Here is a 12901-nt window from a genome sequence, read left to right on the forward strand (position 1 = left end):
ACTTGATAAGTAAATTTACAAATTAAAATAACAGTACTCATATACCTTTTTGTTAGCAAAATCATTTATTAATTCAATTATTTTTATTTTAAAATTAGACAACAAAAGTTTCAGCAGATGGTGAACAAACTGATAAGGACACAGAAAAGACTGACAAACGAGCAAAGGAGTTAGAAAAATCCATTAGATATACTATGTTGGCTACCCAAGGTAAAAATCAACTCATTTGTATAAATATAATTAGGTTGCATTTTCAAGGTCAGTTCTGGAGTTCAATTATTGTGAGTCAGTGTCTTTGACAGTGTTTTAGCTTAACGAAATATGATCGGGACCAATGGCCGATATTTTTGTGAGGTCGGGATGATTCCAAAGGCTTTTGAAGATGACGGGCGATACTTCAGTCTGAGCTTTAAATCCCAGTTTCCATTCCCAGTAATTTTTGGGACAAGAATGCAGGCAATGAGCCTGCACACTGCCCCACTGACCCAGCTGGCTCCATTCAGGGAGGTCAGTGTCTTGCAGCGTTACACTCCAGCAATGTTCATGGGAAATGGGCAGCTTCTTAAAGACTCATGGTTCATAGCTCCTGGGAAGATTCATGAATCATAGCCTGGACTGCAAAATCTTTTCACAGATAACTATATTACCAAAATGTACAGCATGGAAATAAACCCTTTGGTCCAACTCGTCCATACCGACCAGATATCCTAACTAATCTAGTCCCATTTGCAAGCACTCTAAACCCTTCCTATTCATATACCCATCCAGATGCCTTTTAAAAGTTGTAATTGTCCCAATCTCCACCACATTCTCTGGCAGTCTGTCTCATACATGCACCTCCCTCTGTGTGAAAAAGTTGCCCCTTAGGTCCCTTTTAAAACTTTCCCCTCTCACCCTTAACCTATGCCCTCCAGTTCTGGACACCCCCACTCCAGGGAAAATACTTCATCTATTTATCCTATGCATGCTCCTCATGGTTTTAGAAACCTCTATAAGGTCATCCCTCAGCCTCCGACGCTCCAGGGAAAACAGCCCTGGCCTGTTCAGCCTCTCCCGTAGCTGGATTCCTCCAACCCTGGCAACATCCTTGTAGATCTTTTCTGAACCCTTTCAAGTTTCACAACATCTTTCCGATAGGAAGGAGACCAGAATTGCACACAATATTCCAAAAGTGGCCTAACCAATGTCCTGTACAGCTGCAAATGACTTTTCAATTCCTATATTCAGTGCTTTGACTATTAAAGGAAAGCATACCAAATGCCATTCTCACTATCCTATCTACCTGCAACTCTACTTTCAAGGAGCTAAGAACCCGCACTCCAAGGTCTCTTTGTTCAGCAACACTCCCCAGGACCTTACCATTAAATGGATAAGTCCTGCCCTAATTGCCTTTCCAAAATGCAGCACTTCACATTAATCTAAATTAGACTCCACCTGCCACTCCTCAGCCCATTGGCCCAGCTGATCAAGATCCCGTTGTACTTTGAGGTAACCTTCTTTGCTGTCCATTACATCTCCAATGTTGGTGTTATCTGCAAACTTACTAACATGCCTGCTATGTTCACATCCAAATCATTTATATAAATGATGAAAAGCAGTGGACCCAGCACCGATCCTTGTGGCACACCACTGGTCACAGGCCTCCAGTCTGAAAAACAACTCTCCACTACTGCCCTCTGTTAATTTGTTCACAAAATGTGTACATTGCTAGCAAGACAGTATTTATTGCCCATCTCTTTTCTTTCATGTTTGTTTATGAGGTGATGGCATCACTGGCTAGGTAAGCATTTATTGTCCAACTCTAATTGCCCTTGAGAAGCCATTTTCTTAGCTGCACCCACAGTATTATTGGGAAGGAAGTTCCATGATGACCTGTCAACGGTGATGAAATGGCAATATAGTTCAAAGTCACAGTGACGTATGTCTTGGAGGAGAGCTTGGTGGAGTTTCCAAAATTATCTGCTGCTCTTATCCATCTAGTTGGTTGAGCTTGTGCATTTTGAAATTGCTGTTGAAGGAGCCTTGGTTAATTGCTTAAGTTTAAGCTGTCTTCCCTATTTGGGAGAAACAGATAGTCAGAAATCTGTTTTTTTTCAGGTGGCATCATCATAAAAGCCTGGCTGAATTCACTAATGGAATTGGTTCAATGAGGGCCTGTTTAACCTGTTTGTGGAAAAATGTTCGTTTTGTACCTTAACATCTTTATAAAGTTGTAATAAGTTTTTTTTCTTTGTACTGGTATTTTAATATGTGTTTTGTTTATTTGGGAAAGATTTAAGGGTGTAGAGTACAGTGCACTTTTATAAGGCTGTTAGAGTAGGAGTTTTGCTTTTCAGAAGAGATTGTTTTGGTTCTTTCTCATCAACATTTCAAACCTTGACCACAGTTATACAGCTCATTATTTCTGAACATACTGAATACTAGATACATAGGCATGGAAGATGCATGGGAAGGCCATAGGGTTGTCCAAAGGCCTGTGGAAGGGCCATGACTATTAACATTTGGCATTTATTTCATTTTCAGTTTGCCTCTGTCCTATATTTATGTCATTATGACCATTTTATTAAAAGAAGAGTTTGTGTGAGATGCTGTTTCTACCTGTTCCGCCAGCCAAAATGTATATGTGAATCCTGATGCAGATTTCCAACATATATCACCAACTTTTCTTAGAATAATATGGTTACTTTGAAAGAAAGTTAGCCCATGTATCTGTTACCAATTTGGCAAAAGCAATTTTTTCCAATACGAGATTTGAGGATTCCAGAAATTCTCAAGCCAGTGTAAAAACATGAGAATGATACAGTTTTGTATAATTATTGCTTCAGGTTTGAGTTTCACAATGTCCTAGCATTAAGAAGTAAAATCATTAACCATTTAATGTTTTATTGTTAGATAGAATCAAATAGAAATCAGTAAGTATGAACTCAGCTGTACTGTGTTTAGAATTAAATAAAAATAAAAATGTTGAGCCCAAATTTACAACTTTATGCTGCCTGTAGCAGCATTGGTCACTGGAGTGATCATCAAGAATTCAGATTGGCACAGCTTGTAATTTTCCATATAATAAAATTGACCAACAAACTACCATGAGTGAACATTTCTGTTGTGTGCTGTTGTCATGCCAGTCTGAGATCACAGGTTTGTGTAATGATCTCTGCTGGGGCACATCTAAGATGGCAGCAGGGATGCCAGTGTCTGGCTCTGAAAGTGGGGTTCAGCTGCATTCACACAGCTTCATCGTTGTCTTTATGCCTCTGTAGCTCGGTCACATTTATTTTGTTTTTTGTTGCCCTGGGGCCTCCTGATGTCCTCCTGTGGGAGGCCCCAGGGCCCTATGTATCTCCATCCCCGTTCCATCTTGGGTGATGGCATTGGAAAATGAGAGGCCCCCATCAGTTGATGTCCAGCATTGGAGGAGCTGCGAGACCCACACAAAGTATCTGTCTCCAACTCTGAGGCAGCGGGCACAGAAGTGATAGTGTTGGTGGTAGCAGAAAAGTATTACATTGCCAGGACAGCGGGGATGATGTCAGATAGCAACTGAAGAAGCAAAGAGGGTGAAGCCTATGGAGAGGGAAAGATAACCTTTTGAAGATATTTCAGATTTAGTAATATCAATTTAATATCAATTTTCAGTATTTTACTATTTGTTCAATTTATTCAGTAATTTATTCTGTAATCCAAGATGGCTCTGTAATGTGGTGGCATTATTCACTTTTCGCTGGACAAGTGACAATATTAAATAAATCTAAATCAATCTCAACGTAAACTCAGGCACAATTGGTAACTAAGCTCAGATGATTGTGTGTTCAAATACATATTCAAGGTTACCCAGATAATGTAGTATTGAGGGAGCATTTCATTGTTAAAAGGCTGCTTTTCTGATGAGGTTAAACCAGGGCCAATTTTTTTTCCCATTTTAGTGTTGTTGACAAATGATAAAGATTCTACATGCAATTCAAGTGGAACAGAGAGTTCTCTTCATTTCTGCCAATGTCAAAAACAAATGAAGTGGTTATTCATCTTGCATTTTTTGACGTATGGCAAAATGACACTAATACAATCAGAACTGCTTTCCAATGAGATTCATTTATGTGAAGTTGCACGTTTCTGAGAGATGTTATAATGAAAGCAATGTATAAATGAAAGTCTCCAATTCTATTGAAATTTCATGATTCAAAATTGAGTCCTTTTCTTTGTCTTCCCAGATTTAAAAGAAAAAGCTAAAAAATTAAATGATACCCTTCGAATCAAGGATGGGGTCACAGACAGAAATCTACAGCATATTCATCAAGATATTGAAAAGATGATAGCAGAGATGCGTGGCAGATCATTTGATAAACATGAGGAAATGGTTGAAGATGAACTCGAGTACGTAGTTTGAGTCTTTGTGTGTTTTTTAACGTACTCTAACCTCAGTTCAATTTTGTTTAATGAGAACTCAAGAGATGATTAGTAAACTCAAGATTTCCACAACAATCATTTTTATATCGATTTAATTAAAATGGTGAAGGCAAATTGCAAATCCTGGAGGGAAAGAGAGGAAGTGAGTCATTGGGATAAGCAAAAGAACAGCAAAAACACATCAAACAGATGAAGTGAGGAGTTTTTATAAGGCTCTAGAGAAAATCAAAGCAGCTGAGGCAGAATAAAACAACATTTCTTTAAGAACACAACAGCAAGGAGATTGTTTAGGAGAGGTGTGAACCATAAAATAAGCAAAAAGACTGGCAACTGCAGACAAGCAGAAAATACTTAATATTCTGAGTGATTCCTTCCTGAAATGCAGAAGCCATGAGCAACATATTATTTAAAACAATGTTAACCAAGGTGATAGAAATCCAAGACAGGCTTAAAGGATTGAAAATAAATCTTCTAAAATAAATGTTATTTATCCCAGATTACTGAGAGTGTTAGGGAGAAATACGTAAGCTGAGTCAATAGATTGGAAAAGGATAACTGGTTGTAAAATAATAGAATCAGTTATCAGAAGAAAGTTTGAAGCTTGTACAAGAACAATCTAATAAATTGCCATCAGTATGGCTTTAGACAGGAAATTGCAGTCTGTCAAATTTCCTAAACTTTTCGCAGTGAATAGTACACATCCTATGATTGCTGTCCCTCAAGTATTTGACAAAAATTCAACCTCAAGCTCCGTGAGTTAAACTCAACTTGTGATTTAGATAGATTATAGGAATTGATAAGAAACTAGCTGAAGCTTAAAAATCATTCCGTGCTTGTTGAGGACTCATGTCTCCATTGGGATAGTTTAGAATGCCAACTCTCTGAACAATGCATTTCTACAGCGAAATGCTTCAATTGCCTTTTTGTAGTTCTCTAAGGTCCAGATTGTAGTTTTAGGACAGAACAACATTCTCTGTCTGTCCAGTCTTCCATATGGTATTCTCAAAATTTCATCAACAAGGTACATTTTAAATGATTTCAGGGGTGTTGGAATAGGTAGGAATGCTGGCACTCCACGCTTTCCCTCTGTGATCACTGTTATGGACCAGAGCAAACCCCTTCAAAACATGACAAGGAGATAGCTTAGATATTAACTTTTTCATGTCTTTAAGGCAAGTGCCAAGCATTGTGTTCTCAATGCAGTTCAAACTTGAAGCAAAACACACTTTATTCATACATTGCAGTTAAAATACAGAACAAAAAGAACATAAAATAAACGAATTGGATTAACTGTAACTCTACCAACTTAATTAACAAAATAGTAAACTACTCATTAACCGTTCCAGTATAAAAACATCCCATAAGCGCACCCTTTGGCAAAGACAAATTCAGTAACATAGTAACATGCCTCACGTGCAGTTCTAGCAGCAGGAAAAGAACCCAAGTTTTTCATTGTAGCAAAGAGAGAGAGGGATGTAGCAGCTTTCACAGCCTCATCAGCTACTGAAAGTTAAAACTAAACCCCATCTCCCATCTCTGGAAAGTTTGATGCCACATAATATGGGCAGAGATATTACAAAGTGTCTTTGTATCTGGAAAAAAAAGTGCATACCCTGAGGGAAGGGTTATGAAAACCAGCCCTTATTGATTTATATTCTAATGTAGAAACATTTTTCCATCATAATAATACATTAACTTTTTTTTTACTTTAGTGCAGCCCGCGTACTATTAGAGAGAGTGAAAAAGTTGTTCGACAATCCACATAAGAACACACAAGGGCTGAAGGATGAGGTTCAGAAGAAACTCGCTGATTACAAAAACAAATTTGATGAAGCACAAGAGCTACTGAAAGAAGCACAAGAAAAAATCAAGGAGACCAATCACTTGTCTGCTGTTAATCAGAGAAACATGACTGTATTGGAGGTAGACAATTATTACATTTAGCTGAGTTTCCTGAACCCATTTCACGAATGCAATTTCATTGCATCCTTTAGCTACCTTCTCCAATCCGATCATTTCAATCAAGGTTTTGGTAATTTCTTTTTACTGTCCATAGCTTGGTATTCATACCTACCATTATCTACCATGGCCTTCACCCCTCCTGAAAGCAACTTCAGACAGTTTCTACATGAAAGGTGGTAACTAAGTGCACTAGCAGTTGAGACAATGGGTAGAAACTCCTATGCCCATCCAGTATTTTTAGAAGGGCAGGCCAGAGAAATTAATTGAACAGGGGGCAAAGATTTAGTAGTTAAAGTTCTCCATTAAGTTATCATAACCTGTTAAATCAGTCCTCTGCCCATCCTTTGTGTTTGGGAAACTCTTTTACATTCATCAGCCTGTTGTGAATACTGTGTAACACCACAGCCTGCTGGAATTACTTTCAAGGGTGCAATTTGGTTATGTAAAAGTGGGAACAATGTGTTCACAAACCTGACTATATACATGAGGTAAATACCAGATAAGGTAGACCTTTTCTTCCAAGCTCTGGAGAGAATAAGATAGTTCCTTCAGGAAATTGAAGTAACTTGGTTCCTTCATAACCAAGTTGTTTGTGCAAATCCTTGCAGTGTAATGAGTGAAGGTTCAATGGGCCACCCAGCTCATGGGAAGACTTGCTTGTTGTAGTTAAACACTGACGGTGTATGGGAAGAAGGCTGATAGGGCCCTGTATCCCAAGCAAGGGAAGCCCACACTGATGGATGCTTCAGCAAACATCACTGGGGAAGACACATGGGGCTCAACAGAAAGGGAGTCTGAAAGAAAAGAGGGCAATGCTAAAGAGAAGACTCTCTTGAAAAGAGGTTTGACAGATAAGGTTGGACTGAGTAGAAGGGAACAAATGGGATGGAACTTAGAGCATATGAGTATTGCTGGACATTGGAAGGATCAGTAGGAACTGAGGTTCAGAAATTGAGATGCAGAGGGGAGAATCACACTGAAATGGACAAGGAAGGGTAGGAGCTACGGATCTCATTGAGGAACACAATTGGTTAATCTTGGGAAGGAAAGACAAGTCTAAGGAGTGAAGGACATGGTGAGGCTGGGCATGGAGATTTAAGTGGGAATGAGAGTGGAGAAAGAACAATAAGTTTGATGGAGACCCATAGTTATAAGGAGATTGAAGAAGGACAGAGCGAATCCCAGAGGAAAGAGAAGACCATCTTTAGTTCTGGGGAGAAAGAGGGTGAAAGAGTTGAAGTAAAGTTTTAAACCTTCATCTTTTTCAAAATTGTTTCCAAAAGATGGTCTGTCAAATAACTCACAGTGCAAATAGGAGGGACTCCAGATTTGTTAGTATACATTCCTATACAATGCCAACATGCGCAACTGAGGCAATCAAACCTGATCATGAACAACATGCATCTGCCTTGGTGTCGTGGCAACCTTCTCAGGCTGACCTGATATAGGGAGGTGTTGGTCTGGCAGAGAGTGCCCTGAGATAACAATTCCCAGTTGCCTGTTTGTTGCTTCTCCTCCCTGTTGGCATACCAGGGCACTTCCCTCACCCATTGAGGAATGGGGCAGCTGGAGTGAGGTCGAGGCCCAATTTTCCCACTTTTGATGAGCCAGTGAATCAATATGTTCACCGCTTTGGGTGATAAAGTGAAAGTTCCATGTGTATCTGGCTGAAACTCACTATTCTGCTGGACCTGATCTCCACTCAGTTCCTGGAGGCAGTCATGAGCTTGCTTGCTGGAACCCAATATCACAGAACTTGGGACGCTGCTATACCCTTCACTGTAGTCTGTGCATTATCTCTGGCACCTCTGAGAGATGTTCTCCTGCTTAGCCCTGCGTCACCACCAGCTCATTCATGGCTGAATCCAGAGGCCCATATTCTGCACTAGGCTGTGCAGTGGCTTGTTCAGCATTAGCCTTTTGAATGTCAGAGACCTCAGCACTTTCTGTCTCCTCTCATTGCGGGTCCATGTCAGTGCTGTGCTCACTTCCTGAAGAGGGGCTTATGCCCGAAACGTCGATTCTCCTGCTGTTTGGATGCTGCCTGACCTGCTGCGCTTTTCCAGCAACACATTTTCAGCTCTGTGCTCACTTCAGCCTACTTGAGATAGGATAGGACCAAAATGAATGTCTTTACCCTGAAGGAGGGTGGGGTGCCTCGGGCTTATGATTATTTTTCCTCAGAAATGTAGGCCGAGTGCCAATAGATATGGCTGTTGGATCTATTTGTTTTGTTTGCATTGAGAGTGAGATTCAGAGGCTGAATAAAAACATTGACTTGCTGTTGTTGGAAGCTATCCACTTTACTAAGGTTTTATTAAGACTGATACTTGATGTGCTATTGGATGTGGTTGCTTAGAAGCTTTCTTACTCGATGGTTGTCGATATCCAAACTCACTTTTAACATAGTCAGACTCTCCTTGCTCTTCTGCCAGTTTGATGGACATCTCCTTAAAAGGTGTCAAAGGTCAGGCATCTCATTCCACCCACAGCCTGCATGTAGGTATATTCTGGTTGTATGCATCTTCCTCCAAAAGAAGGAAGGAAGCATTTCAGACATTACTTAGAATTTATATTTAGAATTAGGTTTATTATCACGTGTACTCAATTACAGAAGAACAGGAGTATGGTGAAAAGTGTACAAAGTCACCAGCACATGGCACCATCTTAGGTATAAAGTACAGAGGTACTAATCTTAGGTATAAAAAAAGAGAAAATACAGCAAAAGGTCACATTACATTATGGATATGCAGAGGAACCTTGATTATCCAAACGAGATGGGCGGGCAGTATTTTATTTGGATAATTGATTATTCGGTTAATTCATTCAATGCCACTTCGCTGGGGGCTTGGAGTTTTTGGAAGTTTCCCTTTTTCCTCGCTCTGCCTGCCTTGCTCCCTCTCTCTGTCTCAGGGTTTGTTTCTGAGCAGACACACACATTTGTGTGAGGGACCTGCAGTTTTGCTGATGTCTCCCCCTCCTCCCCCCCGCCCCCCCGCCCCCACTCCTGACAGCAAGTGCTCGCTGTGTCATTCCCATTGAACTAAGTCTGCTCCCCCTTCAGGAGACTAGGTAGCAGCACACCCGTGGGCTGCAACCTCCACCCCCCCCCCCCGCATCTGATCCCCCAACCCGTTCAACCCCACCCCCTGTCTGACCCCTCATCCACCCCCCCCAAACCAATCCACCCAGCCCCTGTTCAACCCCACCCCACCGTTACCCAAGGTCCTGCCCCTGTCCAACCCCACCCCCCCATACGACACCCGCAACCCTATCCAACTCCACCCCCGTCAAACACCCCCACCCCCATCCGACCCCATCCCCGCCCTTTGTCCACCCCCAATCTCCAACCCTGCCCACATCCAACACCCCCCAAGCGCCCTCCACCTTGCTCCCTAGCCGAACCCACTCCATCCCCACTCCACTCCAGATTGTTGGTCGTCCCCTGCCTCACTCCGGGTCACTGACCATCCTCTGCCTCAGATAATTCCAGTCCAGTAGATGTCAGATTTGTGTTGTTTTATTTGTCAGATTTATTTGTGTTGTTCTGATAGACTGGAGAGCATGGAGATTGCTTCTGTTACATTCTTATGTCTCAAAGTATTGTTTTCCAGCTGGAATAGTTACTAGTTCCATGTGTAAAACACTCATAGGGCTGAAATGTATGTAAAACAATGAATGTATTTTTTTCATGTTGTAACAGCTGATTTCTTCCTTCCTATTATTTGAATTCAGATGAGGAAACAGGCAGTCGAGGGTGGTAAAAAGGATACAGAAGATGTCCTTAACGAAGGTCATTATCTTATAGCTGAAGCGAAGCAGCTTTTGGGAGAAATTTCTTTGGGATTAGATGTAAGTAATAAAAAATTAATAGGATAAATTAATAATGATTAATGCAACTTAACTGCATAATGGCAGTGCATAGTTATTACATGAGCATAATATAAACAAGTAGAGAATATGCACAGGGTTTTCAGCATTAATCAGTTGAGAGAATAAACGATTTAACTTTCAGAACAATACAAGACAATTTTACCCGTGGCAATTATGACTCATAAGTCTAGATTGATATGATTCAGGTTGTTTGTAATATTCTTCATTCATGCGACAGCATGGGGAGTTCTATAAAAAGTACCTGCTTCAAGTGCCCTCTAGTTTTATAGTGCTGAGCCATAAACATGATACCAAGAATAACTTAAGAATACGACACAGGTGGATACATAACTCTTTCAGTAGATTATCATGCCCCTTTGTTGGAATCTATTTTTGTGAAGTAAATGCCAGGGATTTATATTTTCAAAGGAAGACAATGAGCAATTCATGTATGACCAAACATTAAAATGATTTATATTTTGTTGCCAGAGATACAAAACATTTATTTTCACTTCTCTGAAACCAGCTTTTAGGGAACTGACAGTACAGACCTTGTAAATCTCTAAAATCTGTGCATATATTGTGTGCATATTTCATTCAGTATTGGAATGCACACATCACTGGCAAACTCAACATTCATTGTCCATTGTACTGTCCTTGAGAGGGCATAAGCTGCCTTCTTGAGACTGAGTGACCTTGCTAAGAGTTTCCACATTGCAGTGGATCCATAATCACAAAGAAGATGGGAACAAAAGCAGTAAAATACTTGGAAATTTGTGTACTGGTCATACCAGAGTTGAATTTTGAACGTATGGGTGGAGTTGATTAGACTGTCTCATTTGCCAGTTTAAATGGTTTTTCCTTGTGTGCAAGTTAAGGACAGCATCCTTCCTTGCCTAAAACCCAATTGTGAGCCAGGGAGGGTTTAACAGTTTAGTTGTTTCACAGTCACTATTACAGCTGCTAGTTTATTATTCCAGATTTGTTTGTTTAACTGAATTCAAAGGCTCCATCTGGTTGAATTTGAAATGAATGCCTCTTTAACAGTTGATGAATGATTAGTCCAGGCCTCTGGATACTTATTCAGTAACATAACCATTTTGCTTGTGATCTCTAAACACCTCAAGAATTTTACTCACAATGTAAATATTACTGTGTATTTTGATTTAATTTTCTCCGTGAAATGTACCTAGATTTTTTCTGCACTTGGAAAATAATGAGTAAAAATGGCAATGAATTATCTGTTGTTTTAAGCACATTTCTATATTGGTTCACAGGAACTTGAAGAACAAGAACATTTAGAGCCATTAATTGCAGAACTAAAAGACAAAATGGATGAACTGGCAGCTGGCATTCATGATGAGAAACTTCCAGACCTAGTCCTTAGAGCAGAGTATCATGCTGCAGTACTTAATGACTCATCTGGAATCCTGGATGGGTACGTTAATGACAACATTTATGGATGTAAGTTTGCTTGCTGAACTGGAGGGTTCATGTTCAGACATTACATCCCCATACTAGGTAATGTCTTCAGTGAGCCCCCAGATGAAGCACTGCTGATGAATCATTAGCAATGCTTCTTCTGGAGGCTCGCTGAAGATGTTTATCTAGTATGATGATAAAATGTCTGAACATGAACCTTCCAGCTCAGCGAGCAAACCTATATCCAGAACCTCAACCTGCTACAAATCTTCTCAAAGCACGCTGACAACATTTATAATGTACCTTTTTAAGAAGGGTAAGAAACAAGTCAAGGTGCTTCAGAGAAGGGGAACCAGATTTTCAAAATAGGGTCAAGACCTGACACCTGGATGAATTCAGGGTCCCCAAATCTGTGATACTGTTTTTAAAAGTAAATGGGCTGACTGGGGAGAACTTGAGCTCAGCATCCAGTTAGAGATGCCATGTGCCTCCAGGAGGTAGGAGCTGCCACAGGATTTGTTGGGGCTTGCCTCTACCACTTTATATAGAGCAGGAGGCTCATGAGGGGGTCAGGAAGAGGAGTGTTCTTGAAAGTGGCCATACAAACACCAAAATGGTGTAATTCTGGACCCAACGCAATGGGCCTTTCAAAATTCTCTCTTCTATAAAGTCAGATTAACTTTGTGATATCCTTGCAATAAATGCAACTGTTGAGTGTTGATATGCACCAGACTGTTCATGTGTACAGAAATAAAGATTAGCAATCACATTCTCCATTAGACTGGACACTAATAAGCTTAAAAGGTTTAATGGACCAGTAATTGCAGGTGACCAGGATTCCCATTTCCTCCCTCAGACTGTTGTAAATTCCATATATTCTGAGACATCATGGTCCTAAAGTACTTGCAAATGTAAAGATGTTCAAAGTTGCTTCTCATTGCCTTTGTTTATCTCTTACAAACTAGTATCCTTGCTGAAGCCAAGAATCTATCCTTTAATGCAACAGCAGCCTTCAGGGCTTATACTAATATTAAAGATAAAATTGATGAAGCTGAAAAAGTTGCAAAAGAAGCCAAGGAAACAGCCAACCAAGCTGTGAGACTGGTAAGGAAGAAGGGTACCTTGTAACATAAAGAACTACAGGTAGAATATCTGAAATGATTGGGACCAACTGTTTTTCGGAATTCAGAATTTTTTGGTTTTCAGAATGTGACAGTTTAATAGTGAAATTTTTAAAAAT

The 12901-nt window shown here is 40.2% G+C and overlaps 1 protein-coding gene across 4 annotated transcripts in view; it reads left to right on the forward strand.

Moving 5' to 3' along the window:
• lama2 (laminin, alpha 2) overlaps positions 1 to 12901 on the forward strand; it is a 393314-nt gene that overhangs the window by 298609 nt on the left and 81804 nt on the right. For all 4 annotated transcript variants that reach the window (XM_060851112.1, XM_060851122.1, XM_060851132.1 and 1 more), the window contains 6 exons: positions 99 to 210; positions 4209 to 4371; positions 6117 to 6327; positions 10102 to 10218; positions 11517 to 11677; positions 12627 to 12765. In XM_060851112.1, the coding sequence (XP_060707095.1) occupies positions 99 to 210; positions 4209 to 4371; positions 6117 to 6327; positions 10102 to 10218; positions 11517 to 11677; positions 12627 to 12765 (903 nt within the window). The remainder of the gene's footprint in view (positions 1 to 98; positions 211 to 4208; positions 4372 to 6116; positions 6328 to 10101; positions 10219 to 11516; positions 11678 to 12626; positions 12766 to 12901) is intronic.

This window comes from Hemiscyllium ocellatum, chromosome 3 (genome assembly GCF_020745735.1).
Source record: "Hemiscyllium ocellatum isolate sHemOce1 chromosome 3, sHemOce1.pat.X.cur, whole genome shotgun sequence".
Lineage (NCBI taxonomy): Eukaryota > Metazoa > Chordata > Chondrichthyes > Orectolobiformes > Hemiscylliidae > Hemiscyllium > Hemiscyllium ocellatum.